General features: G+C 47.5%; 1 protein-coding gene across 1 annotated transcript; it reads right to left on the bottom strand.

The window, feature by feature from the left end:
- Nucleotides 1-1262: 1262 nt before the first annotated feature.
- Nucleotides 1263-4928, bottom strand: LOC116645290 (transmembrane emp24 domain-containing protein 9). The gene is made up of 5 exons (XM_032425392.1): nucleotides 4707-4928; nucleotides 4435-4535; nucleotides 3564-3689; nucleotides 3055-3201; nucleotides 1263-2124 (listed from the first exon to the last, which is right to left on the bottom strand). Exons 1-5 carry the CDS (start codon nucleotides 4888-4890, stop codon nucleotides 1975-1977), a joined length of 708 nt encoding a protein of 235 aa, XP_032281283.1. The 5' UTR covers nucleotides 4891-4928; the 3' UTR covers nucleotides 1263-1974.
- Between the last annotated feature and the right edge of the window lie 9745 nt (nucleotides 4929-14673).

The following is a 14673-nucleotide window of genomic DNA, read 5'->3' as shown; positions in this document are numbered from 1 at the left end:
AGAAGGGGCTAAATGTAATGTGGTATCCTGGATAGGATCCTGAAACCAAAAAAAAAAAAAAAGGCTTAGGCAATGGCTAAGGAAATCTACATATGGTATGGACTTCAGTGAAAAATAATGTATCGATACCGTTTCTTAACAAATGTGCCATACTGATGCATGACATTAATAGGGGGGAACTATTTTATACAATTTTTCTGTAATTCCAAAGCTGTTCTATAAAAGCATCTTGTTTTTAATGTGGAGGAGGTCTAGGTGGCAATATGAGGTCAGATCACATCCTCCTGGCAGTTCGAGTAGTCTGCAAACTCGTCCCCCCCCCCCCCCCCCCAGTCTCTTTCTCTCACACTGCTGGGTTAACCTTCCTCAAATTTATCTCCATGGGGGCTGCCTGGGTGGCTCAGTCGGCCTTTGGCTCAGGAATGATCCCAGGGTCCTGGGATCAAGTCCTGTGTCTGGGGAACCTGGTTCTCCCTCTGCCTGCCACTCCCCCTGCTTGTGCTCTCACTCAAATAAAATCCTGGGGCGCCTGGGTGGCTGTCGTTATGCATCTGCCTTCGGCTCAGGTCATGATCCCAGGGTCCTGGGATCGAGCCCTGCATTGGGCTCCCTGCTCAGCAGGAAGCCTGCTTCTCCCTCTCCCACTCCCCCTGCTTGTGTTCCTGCTCTTGCTATCTCTCTGTCAATAAATAAATAAAATCTTTAAAAAAGAAATAAAATAAAATCCTGAACTCCAGTGGAAACCATGCCCATCGACCTCCATTTGCCAACGCGCCCAACTCCCAGGCTCTGCCTTCTTACCTCAGAATCCTTCCTTTCCTTCAAGGTCCTTGCTGAAATCCCATGCTATTGGTTAAGACCATCAACATCCTCATCCCCACCAGCCCAGGGACTTCTGTCCTTCCCAAACCTGCTGTGCTCTTCTGTTCAATGCCGACTACCTTTCCGAATGAGGCACCTCCTGGCAGCACCGTGACAATGCCGTCCACCTGCTCTGGAAACGCAGGGAGGGCACTTGTATCTCAAGGGAGCGGACACAGAGGAAAATGGTGTAAATTTGAGCACCAAGCCCACAAGTCACTTGTTTTATGGTCTTGGGCAAACCCCACTATCCCCTGCTGCGGGAAGGTGGAGAGAGGCTAGGAGGACCAAAGTTCACAGGTGGATTTTCATCTTGGAACGTGAGGTACACAGTGGCAGAACTGATATTCCCCAACTACCTCCGTGTTACGGCCACTATAGTAACTACACTGGACGAGAAGTCACTTTTTTTTTTTAATTGGGAAACCAATGTAACAAACCTAGACTTATTGAAAATGAAATCAGTAACTAAGACTCTGCAGGCCCCATCCCCAACCAGCACCAAGGCCTCTGCTTGGCTTGACCTCAGTTCCTCAAGCCCCCCAAAGGACAACCAATTTGAGAAGCTGAGGTCAACCTCAGGGCTACTTTCCCCACACTGCAACCCCCTCCACCCCTCCCCTCCATTGACACACACATCCTGGATCAGCAGTCTGGGCCCAAGGAGGGTATAGTGAGGTTCCCAGGGTGGCAGGGAATCACAGCCACACCCAACCTGCTCAAAATCCCACGTTAGCAAAGGAAGACAGAAAAAAGACTGGCTTGCCCACCCGCTCCCCTCCCCCCAGTCACCCCAGACAACAGCCTCACGTCCCTGATCAGTAACACTGTGATTCTGAGGTGCCAATGGGGCTCCCAGTGGCTTCACCGGCCCCCGGGTGATTACTGCAAAGGGCTCAGATCCCGGGGGAGGGGGCAGGCATCGCCCCACCACCTGCTCGGTATCAGCCAGCCAAGCCGCTGCCCTAAGCTTGTGCCTGGGGTGCCTGTAGCCCCTCTCCCCTCCAGATATCCACGGCTTGGAACCAGTCCTCCTGCCAGAGAGAAATCAGTTCCAGGAGGCCCTTTCTCCCCCAGCCCAGGAGGAAGGATGGCCTGTGAGGCCTGGGATGGCTACACCAGCTTCTTTGCTTCAAAGAAGCTTTTGAGGTGTCGCATCTGCCAGACGCCGATGGCTACGAGGATGAGGGTCTGCAGAATGGACCACCACAGCACCCGCTGGTTGGTGCTCTCGCTGGTCTGCCGGAAGCGCTCCTCTCGCCACTGCGGGAGGAGAGAAAGGAAGAGGAGCTGAAGTTTGCTGGGCCCTACCAGGCGCCACTTTAACTGCTGGATCCCCTTCCCAGAGGGTGCCCCAGGCCAACCAGCTCTGCTCAGGTTCCAGTCAAGTACCTGCAAAGAGTCAAAGAGACCCCCCACCTGGGGACTGCTTTCATCCTCCCCAGCCAGAGGACCTCAGGGAACCCACTCATTTAAGTCTGTCTGCTCCTCTGTCAGGGACAGCACTCCGCTGGTCCTATCCTGGAGCCTGGGGGAGAGGTAAAGTAGTTGCAGTATCACTCCGTCAGACAGAGCTGTCCTCTAGCACTTAGGAGTGGACTTGCTCTGATCTCTCTGCCCAGCTCTCCCCAGCTGCTCCTTGAGGATTGTGGGCACAAGCTGCGAACTGGTGGCCCTGTGGTGGCATCTGGCACATACATGTGTTTTGCCAATATTTAAAACCCGGAAAAATTCATATTGCTTCTCTTAAAACCCAGGGCTAGCATATCTGCAACGCTGCCCTCAGCTGACAATTAACTCGAGGTCCCTGAGGCTTAGACACGTAATAGTCCTTATGGTCACAGATTCATTCATGGTCCCATCCTGCCTCCCCGACACAAGTGAGTTTGAAATAGCTGGTCTTAGAAGCACCTGGGGCCACGGAAATAACACCCACGGTATTAGCAACAATTCCCGCTCTTGTCACTGCGCACGTGTCACTGTGATTTAGAGCAATGACAGCCTCTTAAGAGCCTGTCTCCTTGGTTACAAACGGGAGTGAGTGGTACCCACCCCACCTTTTAGACTTGCAGAGCGGCACAGACAGATAAGTCCCTTGGGTTTCAAAATGAATCCGACCAGCATGCAACTTCTGGCTGAGCCAGGGGAAGGCATCTGGGATGAAGCCCACTCAGAAGCTCCTGCCCGACATACCCGTTGGTAGTTCTGCTCTTTCTGGATCTGCTCCACCTGCTCCACCAGCTGTCTCACTCGGAGCTGCAACTCACTCAGCTTGTCTTTGGCAGCAATTTCTGCATAGTCGTTGGCATGTTCCCCCACCTGGATGTCCAGGTGTACTCTCTGGGGACAGACAAGGAAGATAAGAAGAAATCAGGCAGCCCTGCTCCAACTTCCTGCCAGGGGCTGACAGCTGGTCCCCCACTTTCCTTCATTTGTGCATTTAGCCAATGTTGACTGAGACCTCCTCAGTGTCTGGCCCTACGGGTCTCTGGGAAAACAGGCAAGAATCAGCTTGGCTGAGCCTTGGACCAAGGCATACACAAGGAGCTCAGCAACTGTGCCTGGATGTTCACTGGAAACCCAGATTCATTAGGAAACACAAAATCGGACATACTCATCTCACACCCAAAGCACCACCAAGTCTCCAGTCCTGACCAGGCTCTAGAGCTTGAAAGCTACAAATCCCACGTGGTTCCACTCACCAGCATGCCTCCAGCAAAAAGGGAGAACTTGGTGGAATTGGAGTGAAGACAGATCTGGTGTTCGCCAGGGGTATGGGAGGTGAAAGTGAACCTGCCTTCAGAGCCATACTGCCGGGCCAGGATGACCTGGAGAGAAAAGCCTTCAGTGTTACAGGGGGATGGGGCTGGAAGGAAACAGGGCTTCAGGCTCTCAGTGCCTCAAAAGTTGGCAAACAGAGCCTTCGGCACCTCGCAACACTAAAAGGTCTAGAGCTGCGCAGCAGCAGTTGCCAAAAGCTTGTCTGAGAACCTTCTGGGGCAGGAGTGAAGCGTCTGAGATGGAGCTGACACGTGACTGCTCTTGGGAAGGGCTCTTTATTGGAGCTCCTGCCATTTCCGCTCTTTTGGTGTGGTTCTTTTCTTAAACCAAAGGTGGCAACTAAAGATTTTTTTTTTTCTTTTGCTTTAATATCCTTATTCGTCGAAATTAAAAGCCGCTCATTCGTTTTGGAAAGCACCCCGTTCTGTGAACTCCTCAAGTCTAGACATCACAGCATTAGAGTTAACGAAATTCTTTGATGGCCAGCACCACAATTAACCCACGAACCACGCCTACAAGACAGGTGCGTTTCCATCTCACAGGCCAGGAAAACGGCTCGGGGCAGGGAAGGGGCTTGGCGGAGTCATGCGGCAGTCGGGAAGCTGAGAGGAGCAGCTAGCCTACAGCAGCCCAAGTTTGGCCTAGAGCGAAAACCCGGGATCTTCTCACCAACCCCCGACGACGGCCAGCAGTTGAGCGGCTGCGGCGAGTAGGAGGGAAGTACCAGCACCCGCCTGGTCTGGCGCTGAAGTGCAGAGCGGAGGGCTCGGCGGGGCTCAAGGGCCGGCTCACCTTGTCCTCTGGGTCCTTCACCTCCACGAACATACCAAGCCCGGGGGTGGCCGGCTGGTACTCCTCCCGCTGCTTGTCATACAGCTGTGTCCGGTAGTTTCCTGGAGGGACGTGGGGCGAACCCAGGTCAGATGAGCGCGAGGTGGGGTCGAGTTGGCCCCCGCCAGGACGCGGCGAGACCCGCTGCTCCCCGCTCTGGAAGAGCGGACTCTCCCGCGCCCCCCCGCCCCAAGACCAAGGTCTTGTTCCAAACTCTCCCCTTCCACCCGCACCTATAACCATGGTCTCGTCCGGAATCTCCTCAATAAAGCACTTCTTTTCGGTCTCCCCGATGTGGAAGTAAAGCGCGCCTCCGCGGGCCGCAAAACACAGCAGCAGCACGAGGGCCCGAACCACCCTGCCCAGTCCCGCTCCGGGCCGGGGCCCTACAACCCTCACGCCCTGCTCCGCAGCCATCTTGCCCCACCTGCCGGCGCAACCGCAGCCGGCGGCGCCACGTAGCCCTCCCGCCGCCGCCGCGGGGCCTGCCGGGACAGCGAGTTCGACCGGCTGGACTACAAGTCCCGAGATGCCCCGCGGCCACGGCGAGGCAGTAGCTGGTTGGAGAGCAGATTCTGCCTGCAACCTAATTGCGCCTTCAGAATTGAAACCTTCCTTCCGTTGATCCTGGTGGCGGTCCGGCGACTACTAGTGTTTATCAACTTTTTTACAGATGCTGCAAGTAACGCAGTTTGTTGTCGCAGAATGAATTATGAGCAGATACAGGATTGAAACTGAGGATCCCTGACTTGTCTCTGCGTCCGACACTTTGGGCTTGCTTCTATTTTTAAAAAACTGAACTTTGAAAAAGTGACACCAACAAGTGCACCAACTGATTTTCGAAAAAAATTCAAATACAAAAAAAAAAAAAACCTAGGAGACTCCTTTTACCACTTCTCTTTCACCTCCAAATTCATCCACTCCTAGATCTGGTCTGACCTGGTCTGTATGGTCCCAGGTATCCCCCTCCCCCCGTCCCCGCCCCCGCATCAGCACCAGACATCGTCCACATGGGCTTTGCTGCAGAGCTCGGCCGTGGTGGCTCCTTTCCAGAACGTGGTTCGGTGCCCCAGTGGCCCGCAGGTAAAGGAGTATTGGTGGGGGTCTTGGGGGCAGAGCTGCCCCGTTTTGGAGGGCTCTGCGCTCAATGTGAGATCAGTAGAGGTCTGGGTGTGCCCTTCGTGTCCTTCCTGGATTTTATCCAAATTCCGGTGTATTTTGGCAGCTCTTTGGAGTTAGCAGTTTCTGATTGTGCCACTTCAAGGTTTCATAGAAGTTGGAGGTTTTCTCTCTAATTCGGGTTCTCTTTGTTGTTTCGTTTGGTCTTGGGGAGGGAAGTTTGATGAGGATGTGTTGACATTTCCCCTTCATTGGAAGTCTTTACCTCATTTTTCTTAACAGTAACAATATAACATAATCTTGGTTCATACCTTATTTTTTTTTTAACCATTCCTGTGATGAAAATGGTTAAGATTTCTTTCCCCTAATCATTTGCTCTTACATATATTGCACATAAATTTGTGTTCGTTTTCTAAAAAAGCATTACTGTAGGACATAGTTTTTTGGTAAAATTGCCCGTTCAAACTTCATACCAATTTAGTCTCACCAGCAGTGGGTTCTTGTGCTTACTTCTGCACACCCTGGTCAAAGTTATCAACCTTTTTTTTTTTTTATGTTATGTTAATCACCATACATTACGTCATTAGTTTTTAAAATTTTTTATTGTTATGTTAATCACCATACATTACATCATTAGTTTTTGATGTAGTGTTCCATGATTCATTATTTGTGCATAACACCCAGTGCTCCATGCAGAACGTGCCCTCCTTAATACCCATCACCAGGCTAACTCATCACCCCACCCCCCTCCCCTCTAGAACCCTCAGTTTGTTTCTCAGAGTCCATAGTCTCTCATGGTTTGTCTCCCCCTCCGATTCCCCCCCTTCATTCTTCCCCTCCTGCTATCTTCCTTTTTTTTTTTTTAGTTCTCAACCTTTGTAATCTTGCAAAATAATTGAATGAAAAGTTGTATTTCACTATCTTAATTTTTATTTCCTTGGATACTGAGCATTTTTTTGTTGGTCATTTGTTTTCTTCTGTGAATTACTGCTTGTGTTTTTCTTTTTTTTTTTTTTTTTTAAGATTTTATTTATTTATTTGACAGAGACAGAGATAGCGAGAGCAGGAACACAAGCAGCGGGAGTGGGAGAGGGAGCAGCAGGCTTCCCGCCGAGGAGGGAGCCCGATGTGGGACTCGATCCCAGGACCCTGGGATCATGACCTGAGCCGAAGGCAGACGCTTAACGACTGAGCCACCCAGGCGCCCCTGGTTGTGTTTTTCTTAGTGCTAGTATAACTACATGCTATTAGTGCTGATGTCACCAGGATTCGGAATTAACAAATGATTACAGAATTAATAAATGATAACATTTTATAATAAAAATTTCTGTTACTTTTAAAATTAAACTTTTTATGTTGAGATAATTATAGATTAACATACAGTTGTAAGAAACAATGCAGAGAGATCCAGTGTACCCATTACCTAGTTTCCCCCATGGTAACATCTTGCCCCACGTATAATACAGTATCACAACCGGGATATTGACATTGATACAGTCAAGACGGGAACATTTCCATCACCACCGGGATCCCTCATGTTGTGTATTCAAGCCACACCCACTTCCCTATTCCTTCACCCTCTCCTTAACCTCAGACAACAAGTAATCTGTGTTCTCCATTTCTATAATTTTGTCATTTCCAGAATGTTATGTAAATAGACTCATAAGGTATGTAACCTTTTGAGATTGGCTTTTTTCACTCAGTTAATTATCTGGAGAGTTAATCAGCTTATTGCTTATATCAACAATTATAGCAAAAAAGTAGCCATAACATACAATAAGCCATAACATACAAAAAGATAGATATCATACAATTTAACAGACATAATTTGTTTGATATCAACCACAGAAATGGGTGAGAACAGAGCTGTTAAAGGAGCAGAGGTGTTTTTTCTGTTATTGAAGGTAAACTGGTATAAATTCAAATTAGAATGTTTTAACTTCAGGATGTTAAATGTCATTCACATGGTAACCACAAAGAAAATAGCTGTAAAATATACACAAAAGGAACTCGGAAAGGAATTTACATGTTTCACAACTAAAAAATTAACTAAATGCAAAGGAAGATAGTAAATGCAGGAGTTGAGGGACAAAAAAAAAAGGGTATAAGGCAAATAGAAAACAAATAGCAAAATGATAGAGGATAAGTCCCTCCTTATCAGTAATTACTTAATTAATTAATATTTTTTAGAGAGAGCACACATGAGAGTGGGGGAAAGGGCAGAGTGAGAAGGAGAGAGAATCTTAAGCAGGCTCCTGAAGTGGGTCTCGATCTCAGGACCCTGAAATCATGACATGAGCTGAAATCAAGAGTCATTCGCTCCACCAACTGAGCCACCTAGGTGCCCCTCAGTAATTACTTTAAATGGTTAAACTCTCCAATCAAAAGACAAAGATTGGCAAAATGGATAAAAACCACGACCCAACTATATGCTACCTACAGGAGACTTGTTCAGATCCAGAGACACATGTAGGCTTGAGAGTGAATGGAAAGGCTATTCCACACAAACTGTAACCAGAAGAGAGCAGGGAGACTATATCAGTATCAGACAAAGTAGACTTGAAATCAGAAAAGGTTACAAGAGACAAAGTACATTATATATCAATAAAAGGTTCCATACAGCAAAAAGACATAACAATTATAAACATTTACATACTTAATAACAGACCATCAAAATATATGAAGTAAAAATTGACAGAATTGAAGGGAGAAATAGATAGTTCTATGATAAGAGTTGGAGACTTCAATACCCTACTCTCAATAATGGAAAGAACAACCAGCCAAAAGGTAAGTAATGAAATGGAAACCTTGAGTAAGTGGATAAGCCAACTAGATCTAATAGACTTCCAAAACATTCTACCCAACAACAACAGAACACACATTCTTCTGAAGTGCATATGGGACACTTTCCAAGGTAGATGAAATATTAGGAATATATTGAAACAAATTAAGTCAATAGATTTTATTTTTTTAAAGATTCTATTTATTTATTTGAGAGAGAGGGAGAGAGAGCATGAGCAGGGCAGAGGCAGAGGAAGAAAAAGACTCCCCACTGAGTGGGGAGCCAGATGTGGGTCTCAATCCCAGGAGCCTGGATTCGTAACCTGAGCCAAGGGCAGATGCTTACCTGATTGAGCCACCCAGGTGCCCCTAAGTCAATAGATTGTAAAAGATAGATATCATACAATTTAACTTCTCTGACGACATGGGATGAGGTTAGAAATAAATTACAGAAGGAAAACTGGAAAATGTAAAATTTGTGGAAATTAAATGACTTAAAATAATAGACTTTTAAAAAATGGTGATTAGATCTATTCATTTATTAAATACTATGAGTTGCGCACATATTTTGTGCCAAGTCCTATGCTCAGTGTTAGAAATATGTTGGTGATCCAAAAATAGACACATTCTCTGGCCATTTGGTGCTTACAGTTTAGCAATATTGTAATTACATATTTCTATTTTTCTTCTCTTTAAGCAACATCCTCTTTTTTTTTAAAGATTTTATTTATTCATTTGAAACACAGAGATACACAGAGAGAGAGAGCATGAGCAGGGAGAGAGACAGAGGGAGAGGGAGAAGCAGGCTCCCCACTGAGCCAGGAGCCCAATGTGGGGCTCGATCCCAGGATCATGACCTGAGCCGAAGGCAGATGCTTAACCATCTGAGCCACCCAGGTGCCCCTCCTCTTTTTTTCTTAAGATTTTATTTATTTATTTGGGAGAGAGAGAATGAGCTGGGGGGAGGGGCAGAGGGAGAAGGAAGCTCCCCACTGAGCAGGGAGCCCAAGGGGCAGGGCTTGATCCCAGGACCCCGGGATTATGATCTGAGCTGAAGGCAGATGCTTAACCAACTGAGCCACCCAGGCGCCCCTAATTAACACCCTCTTAAGCAACCAATCAATCAAGAAGAAATCACAGGGGATTTCTGAGAAAAATCCTTAGAGATGAATGATAACAAAAACACAAACTTACCGAAACATATGGGACACAGAGAAAGCAGTGCTAAAAAAGACATTTATAGCTATAAATGCGTACACTCATAAGCAAGAAATATCTCAAATCAACAACTTCACTTTACAACTTGAAGAACTAGAAAAAGAAGACCTAAACCCTAAGTTAGGAGAAGAAAGGACCTTTACCCATCTTGTTGGAAATCTCCCCCACTGGGCATTGGACACAGTCAAAGCAGTAGGTGGGCTTCATGTCCCAAACAGTTTTCCTAAATCCACAGCCACAGCTCTGAGAACACTCAGAGGTGGGAGTCTGAGCAGTATTCGGAAAAGAGAGGTCATGAGGGATTAAGTAATGGAGGGAATGTAGAAGAGGCAGTAGGAGGAGAATTTGAATGTGTGAGTGTATATATATATGTGTGAGAGAGAGAGAGAGAGAGACAGAGAGACAGAGAGAGACAGAGATTTGGGGCACAGGTATGAAATTTATTCCTGATACGTGTTTGGGGCCACAGGGAAATTGGAAAGAACATCAGCCAGTGTTGATGGTAATTGAACTTACTTTACTTTGATTCCATCCACCTGTCCTTAAGGCAGAAGCTCCTCCAGAAGGACACCACACTCTCAGGAGGTAAATACCAGCACCACCTCTCTCCAGACCCAGGGAGCAGTTCTGGGGTTCCCTTCCTCCTCCAGTGGTGGTTGGGCCCATTGAACTGACAAGCATTCGCATAGCTGGGTCCTGAGGCTAGGGTAATTGACACAGACCTGGGACAGGCAGAGAGCTCGGTAGCGTGAACCAGCAGCAAGAGTACTGAGTGCTCACCTGGAGCAACCCTAGGGGCAGGAAGACCTGCGGACCAGAGAAGGGAATGGATGTGTCCAAGGTCATATAATCAACCAACGGCAGAACCAGTCCAGAATCCTGGATCCTGGTTCAGGATAGGGATGAGGAAGGATGGAGACAAGGAACCACCTTGAGTTGTTTGAATTTGCTCTTCAAAGCCTGAATCATAGCTGGGGCTTTGCCAAACTGGGGACAGCAATATTCTGGCAGCTGCAGCAGTGGAAACCCAATATCCTATTTTGTTCTTTTTTTTTTTTTTTTTTAAAGATTTTATTTATTTCAGAGAGAGAGAAACTGCCCGGCTAGCTCAGTCGGTAGAGCATGAGACTCTTATTTCATAGAGACAGAGAGAGAGAGAGCACACCCTCTCTCTCTCTCTCTGAAATAAGGGAGCGGCAGAGGGAGAGAAAGTAGATTCCCCACCGAGCAGGGAGCCCGATGTGGGGCTCAATCCCAGGACCCTGAGATCATGACCTGAGCCTAAGGCAGCCGCTTAACTGACTGAGCCACCCAGGCGCCCCTCCTATTTTGCTCTTAACTTGGGCTACCCCATCTGGACCCCAACCTGCTCCACCCCAATCCAAGAGAAGGTAGGGCAGTGACCCACCTCCTGCCCTGTTCCCCTCACTTAGTTTGTAAAGCCCTAGTAGAGGTGGGAAGAGAATAATGCCATGGCCCTTTGGAGACCCAGTGGTGTAAACTCCAGTTGGGGGGGGGGTGGTATATAACTACATTTTCTATTTTCTGTATTCTTGGTGCTCTGGCATCTGGGGCTTCAATGACTTGGAGGTACTGTACCTCTTAGGGTTAGCCAGTTCCTAGATATAGCAAAGGACTCTCCTGAAAGTACACCTTTCTTTCTTTTAAAAAAACTCATTCATTTTATTTAAAATGACAAAGTAACACATTTATTATAGAAAACTTAGAAAACAGAAATCAGCAATAATATGAAATTTTAAGGCACTCTTAGTCCCATCACATTGAGATTACCATAATTAACATTTTGGTGAATTTCCTCCAGATATTATTACTGTTTCTATAGATTTTTAATATAAATGAGATCACACATTTATATACCCCCCCCCCCCCCCCCCCCCCCCCCGGTTTCTGGAGAGTGAACTCTCTAGTTTGGCTGAGTTTGCCTCTTGTCGGTGTTTTAACATCTGGTAAATTCAGAAGGTGCCTCTGTGTGGTCTGCAAGGTGGTGGAGAGGGTGGAACTTTCACAGACCACCCAACCAATCCAAAGTCCATACCCCCAGGCGCCATTCTTAGTGAACTCTAATGTGCCAAGCCAACATCCCGGTGCCCTAATCTACTCAAGGCCAGGTACCAGACCATTTGGGACAGCCCCTACAAGCCAGAGCCTGCTGAAATTATTCCAACTAGTCAATCCTAAGCCTGCTCACCTTGCTCCTTGCTCCCCACACCAATTCCTTCCCATGAAGCTACAATAAAGGCTTTTACCCCTGCTTTCCCGTCACTCGCTCTACCTCCTGACTGACCCTGGCACGGTCCCCTGTGGCCCTTGCATGGTGTGGTATAGCCACTCGTCTTGGGAACTGTGGGTAAGAAACTATTTTTCAATGGCAACCATCTCCTATTCTGTTGGCCTCACCATACCAGAATAAAGCCTACATTTTAATACAGGGAAAGCAGAGACATGGGAGGTGCTATGGGATGGGGGGGCAGGGGGCAGGTGGGGACCGAGGGAGGGAAAGGGAAGTAAGTAGAGCACATCTGTGTCACTGTCTGCATTTGCCATCTTCCTCCTCTTTGCTCCACTTTGGTCTCCCCATCACGTCCCTTCCCTCCCTTTTCTCTTGGGTTTTTTCTCATCAGGGACAATGAATGACCTTTGAACTTTGAACCTGAAGAATGAGGCCTCCCACATGCAGGAAAGATGGAAAGGCTTCCTTCCAGGGCAGGCACAGTTACTGGTTAGGGAACTTGACAGAAAGGATTGGCAACAGAAGGTGGTCTGAGAAATCTACATCCCATGTCCAGGTTCATCTGTGCGACCTCAGGCATGAGGAGAAAGGATCTGCCCTTGGAGGGAGCTGAACCCAGAGAAGTGTTCTGGTGCCTCAGTCAAGTCTGTGCATTTCTTCAACTGTCCAGAAGAGATGTTTAGAAGACAGAGAACTTTGAGGGGACTGCAAACATTTTACTGTGGGAAAAACGTCATGGCATTTTGGCTGTAGTAGAGCTGAGACTTAGGTGGGCAGGTATGTAGTGTTTGGCCACATTTCCCCTAGAAGTCCTCTGAGTCTTGGGGTCAATGGTTTCCTGACTCTCAGGGACTGAGGCACAGCCTGGCACTCTCCTGATTTGCCCTACCTATGGGAACCCCCAGAGTGTTGGGGGGCAGGAGGACACAAGCCCTCAGTTAGGGTTCAGTCAGGCACAGACCTGTGGGACAGACTGCCCCAGGAGGGATGGACTGGTGACCCAGTGAGACTCCTGACAAAACTCACCAGGAGTGTAAGGATCCTGTTAGAGGGACCACTGTAAGCCTAAGGAGGGTGGTGAAGCAGGTTCAGCAAAACATTGTTTGTGATATCCCTGAATTCAGCACCACCACCCCCATGTCTAGGTGTTCTGGGATAGAGAGCACAAGGAAAAGAACTTTCTTAGGAATTCTCTTTGTAGAGATGGTCACAAGGAATGGAAGTTGTTTTTCCAGAGGCCAGGGGGAAAATGAGTGTAGAAGGCAGTGGTTCAGAGGAAGGGACAGTGGCATGGTCGTGCTCTGGGGATGGTGTGAAAATCAGCAGCAAACCAAAAGAATCCACCCAACACCAGAGCAGAAGAATTGCACAGGGCAGCTCTGATTTTATTTTTATTTTTAAAAAGATTTTATTTATTTATTCATGACAGAGAGAGAGAGAGAGAGAGAGAGAGAGGCAGAGGGAGAAGCAGGCTCCCAAGGAGCAGGGAGCCTGATGCGGGACTCGATCCCAGGACTCTGGGATCATGACCTGAGCTGAAGGCAGACGCTTAACCATCTGAGCCACCCAGGTGCCCAACTCTGATTTTATGTACAGAACATTCTATCCCTGATGCATCCCCACCCTAAGCATGCCCAGGTCAGGATGCCTATGGAAATAATCAGGAGGAGACATCACAAGAAAACCAGACATAGAGTATGGAGATTTTGGCTTTTCCTATAATTACGAGTCATCATTACCCTTCTTCCCTCTTTCTCTCCCCCCCCTTCTTCCTTGCTTGCTTCCCTCTGCCTTCCTCCTTCCCTCTTCTGTCCTTCACTGTTTCCTTCTTCTTCCATCTTCTCTTTCATTTTCATGCGTCTCCCTTCTTTTCCCTCCATACTCTCTCCCTTCTCTCTTTCTTTCCTCTCTCTTCCCTTTCTCCAAGCAGACATCAACTGCATACTGATGCTGTTGCTAGCTCTTTGCTAGGCTGTGGGGAGCACAGAGATAAATGTCTCTTCCAGCTATCAGCCCTGGAAGGCCTTGCTTGTGAATGGACTATTGCAATTCAATGTGGTTAACATAGCAATAGAGGCATTGACAAAGCCCCCAGGAGGAGGAAACAAATATGACAATGCTGCTGGACTTGAGTCTTGAAAGGATAAATAGGAATGAGGCAAGTGGAGGAGGTAGGGATGGAGGCTCAGGGCATTCCCCAGAAAGGGCACTGCAGGTGGTAGAGGCCTGGATTTCCCTGGGTTTTGTGACTCTGGATTTTTTAAAAAGATTTTATTTATTTATTTGTCAGAGAGAGAGAGCACAAGCAGGGGGGGGTGGCAGGTAGAGGGTGAAGCAGGCTCCCGGCTGAGCAAGAAGACTGATCCCAGGACCCTAGGATCATGATCTGAGCCTGAGGCAGACACTTAACTGACTGAGCCATCCAGGCATCCCTGATTCTGGATTTTTAAAAAAAGTTTTTTATATGAATTATATCAAATCTACTACTGTATGAGTGGAAATTAAGTCTTTATGCAGTTTTTAAAAAAATGATTCTTAATTCTTCAGTATTGTAATCACCAAGAGAAGACTAGACATGTTCTAAGAAACACTTTTTTTTTTTTAAGATTATTTATTTATTTGACAGAGAGAGAGACAGTGAGAGAAGGAACACAAGCAGGGGGAGTGGGAGAGGGAGAAGCAGGCTTCCCGCTGAGCAGGGAGCCCGATGCGGGGCTTGATCCCAGGACCTTGGGATCATGACCTGAGCCAAAGGCAGACGCTTAACGACTGAGCCACCCAGGTGCCCCTTTATGCAGTTTTATATGCTGTAATATTTCTTCAAATAAATA

Source organism: Phoca vitulina, unplaced genomic scaffold, assembly GCF_004348235.1.
Source record: "Phoca vitulina isolate PV1807 unplaced genomic scaffold, GSC_HSeal_1.0 scaffold32, whole genome shotgun sequence".
NCBI classification, from domain to species: domain Eukaryota; kingdom Metazoa; phylum Chordata; class Mammalia; order Carnivora; family Phocidae; genus Phoca; species Phoca vitulina.
This window is presented reverse-complemented; position numbering and strand designations above follow the sequence as displayed.

Coding starts and splice junctions, on each gene's coding strand:
- LOC116645290 (XM_032425392.1), bottom strand. CDS start 4,890: ATGGCTGCGGAGCAGGGCGTGAGGGTTGTAGGGCCCCGGCCCGGAGCG. Junction 3,690..4,434: donor TGAAGGACCCAGAGGACAAG/GTGAGCCGGCCC, acceptor TTTTCTCTCCAG/GTCATCCTGGCCCGGCAGTA. Junction 2,125..3,054: donor AAGAGCAGAACTACCAACGG/GTATGTCGGGCA, acceptor CTCCTCCCGCAG/TGGCGAGAGGAGCGCTTCCG.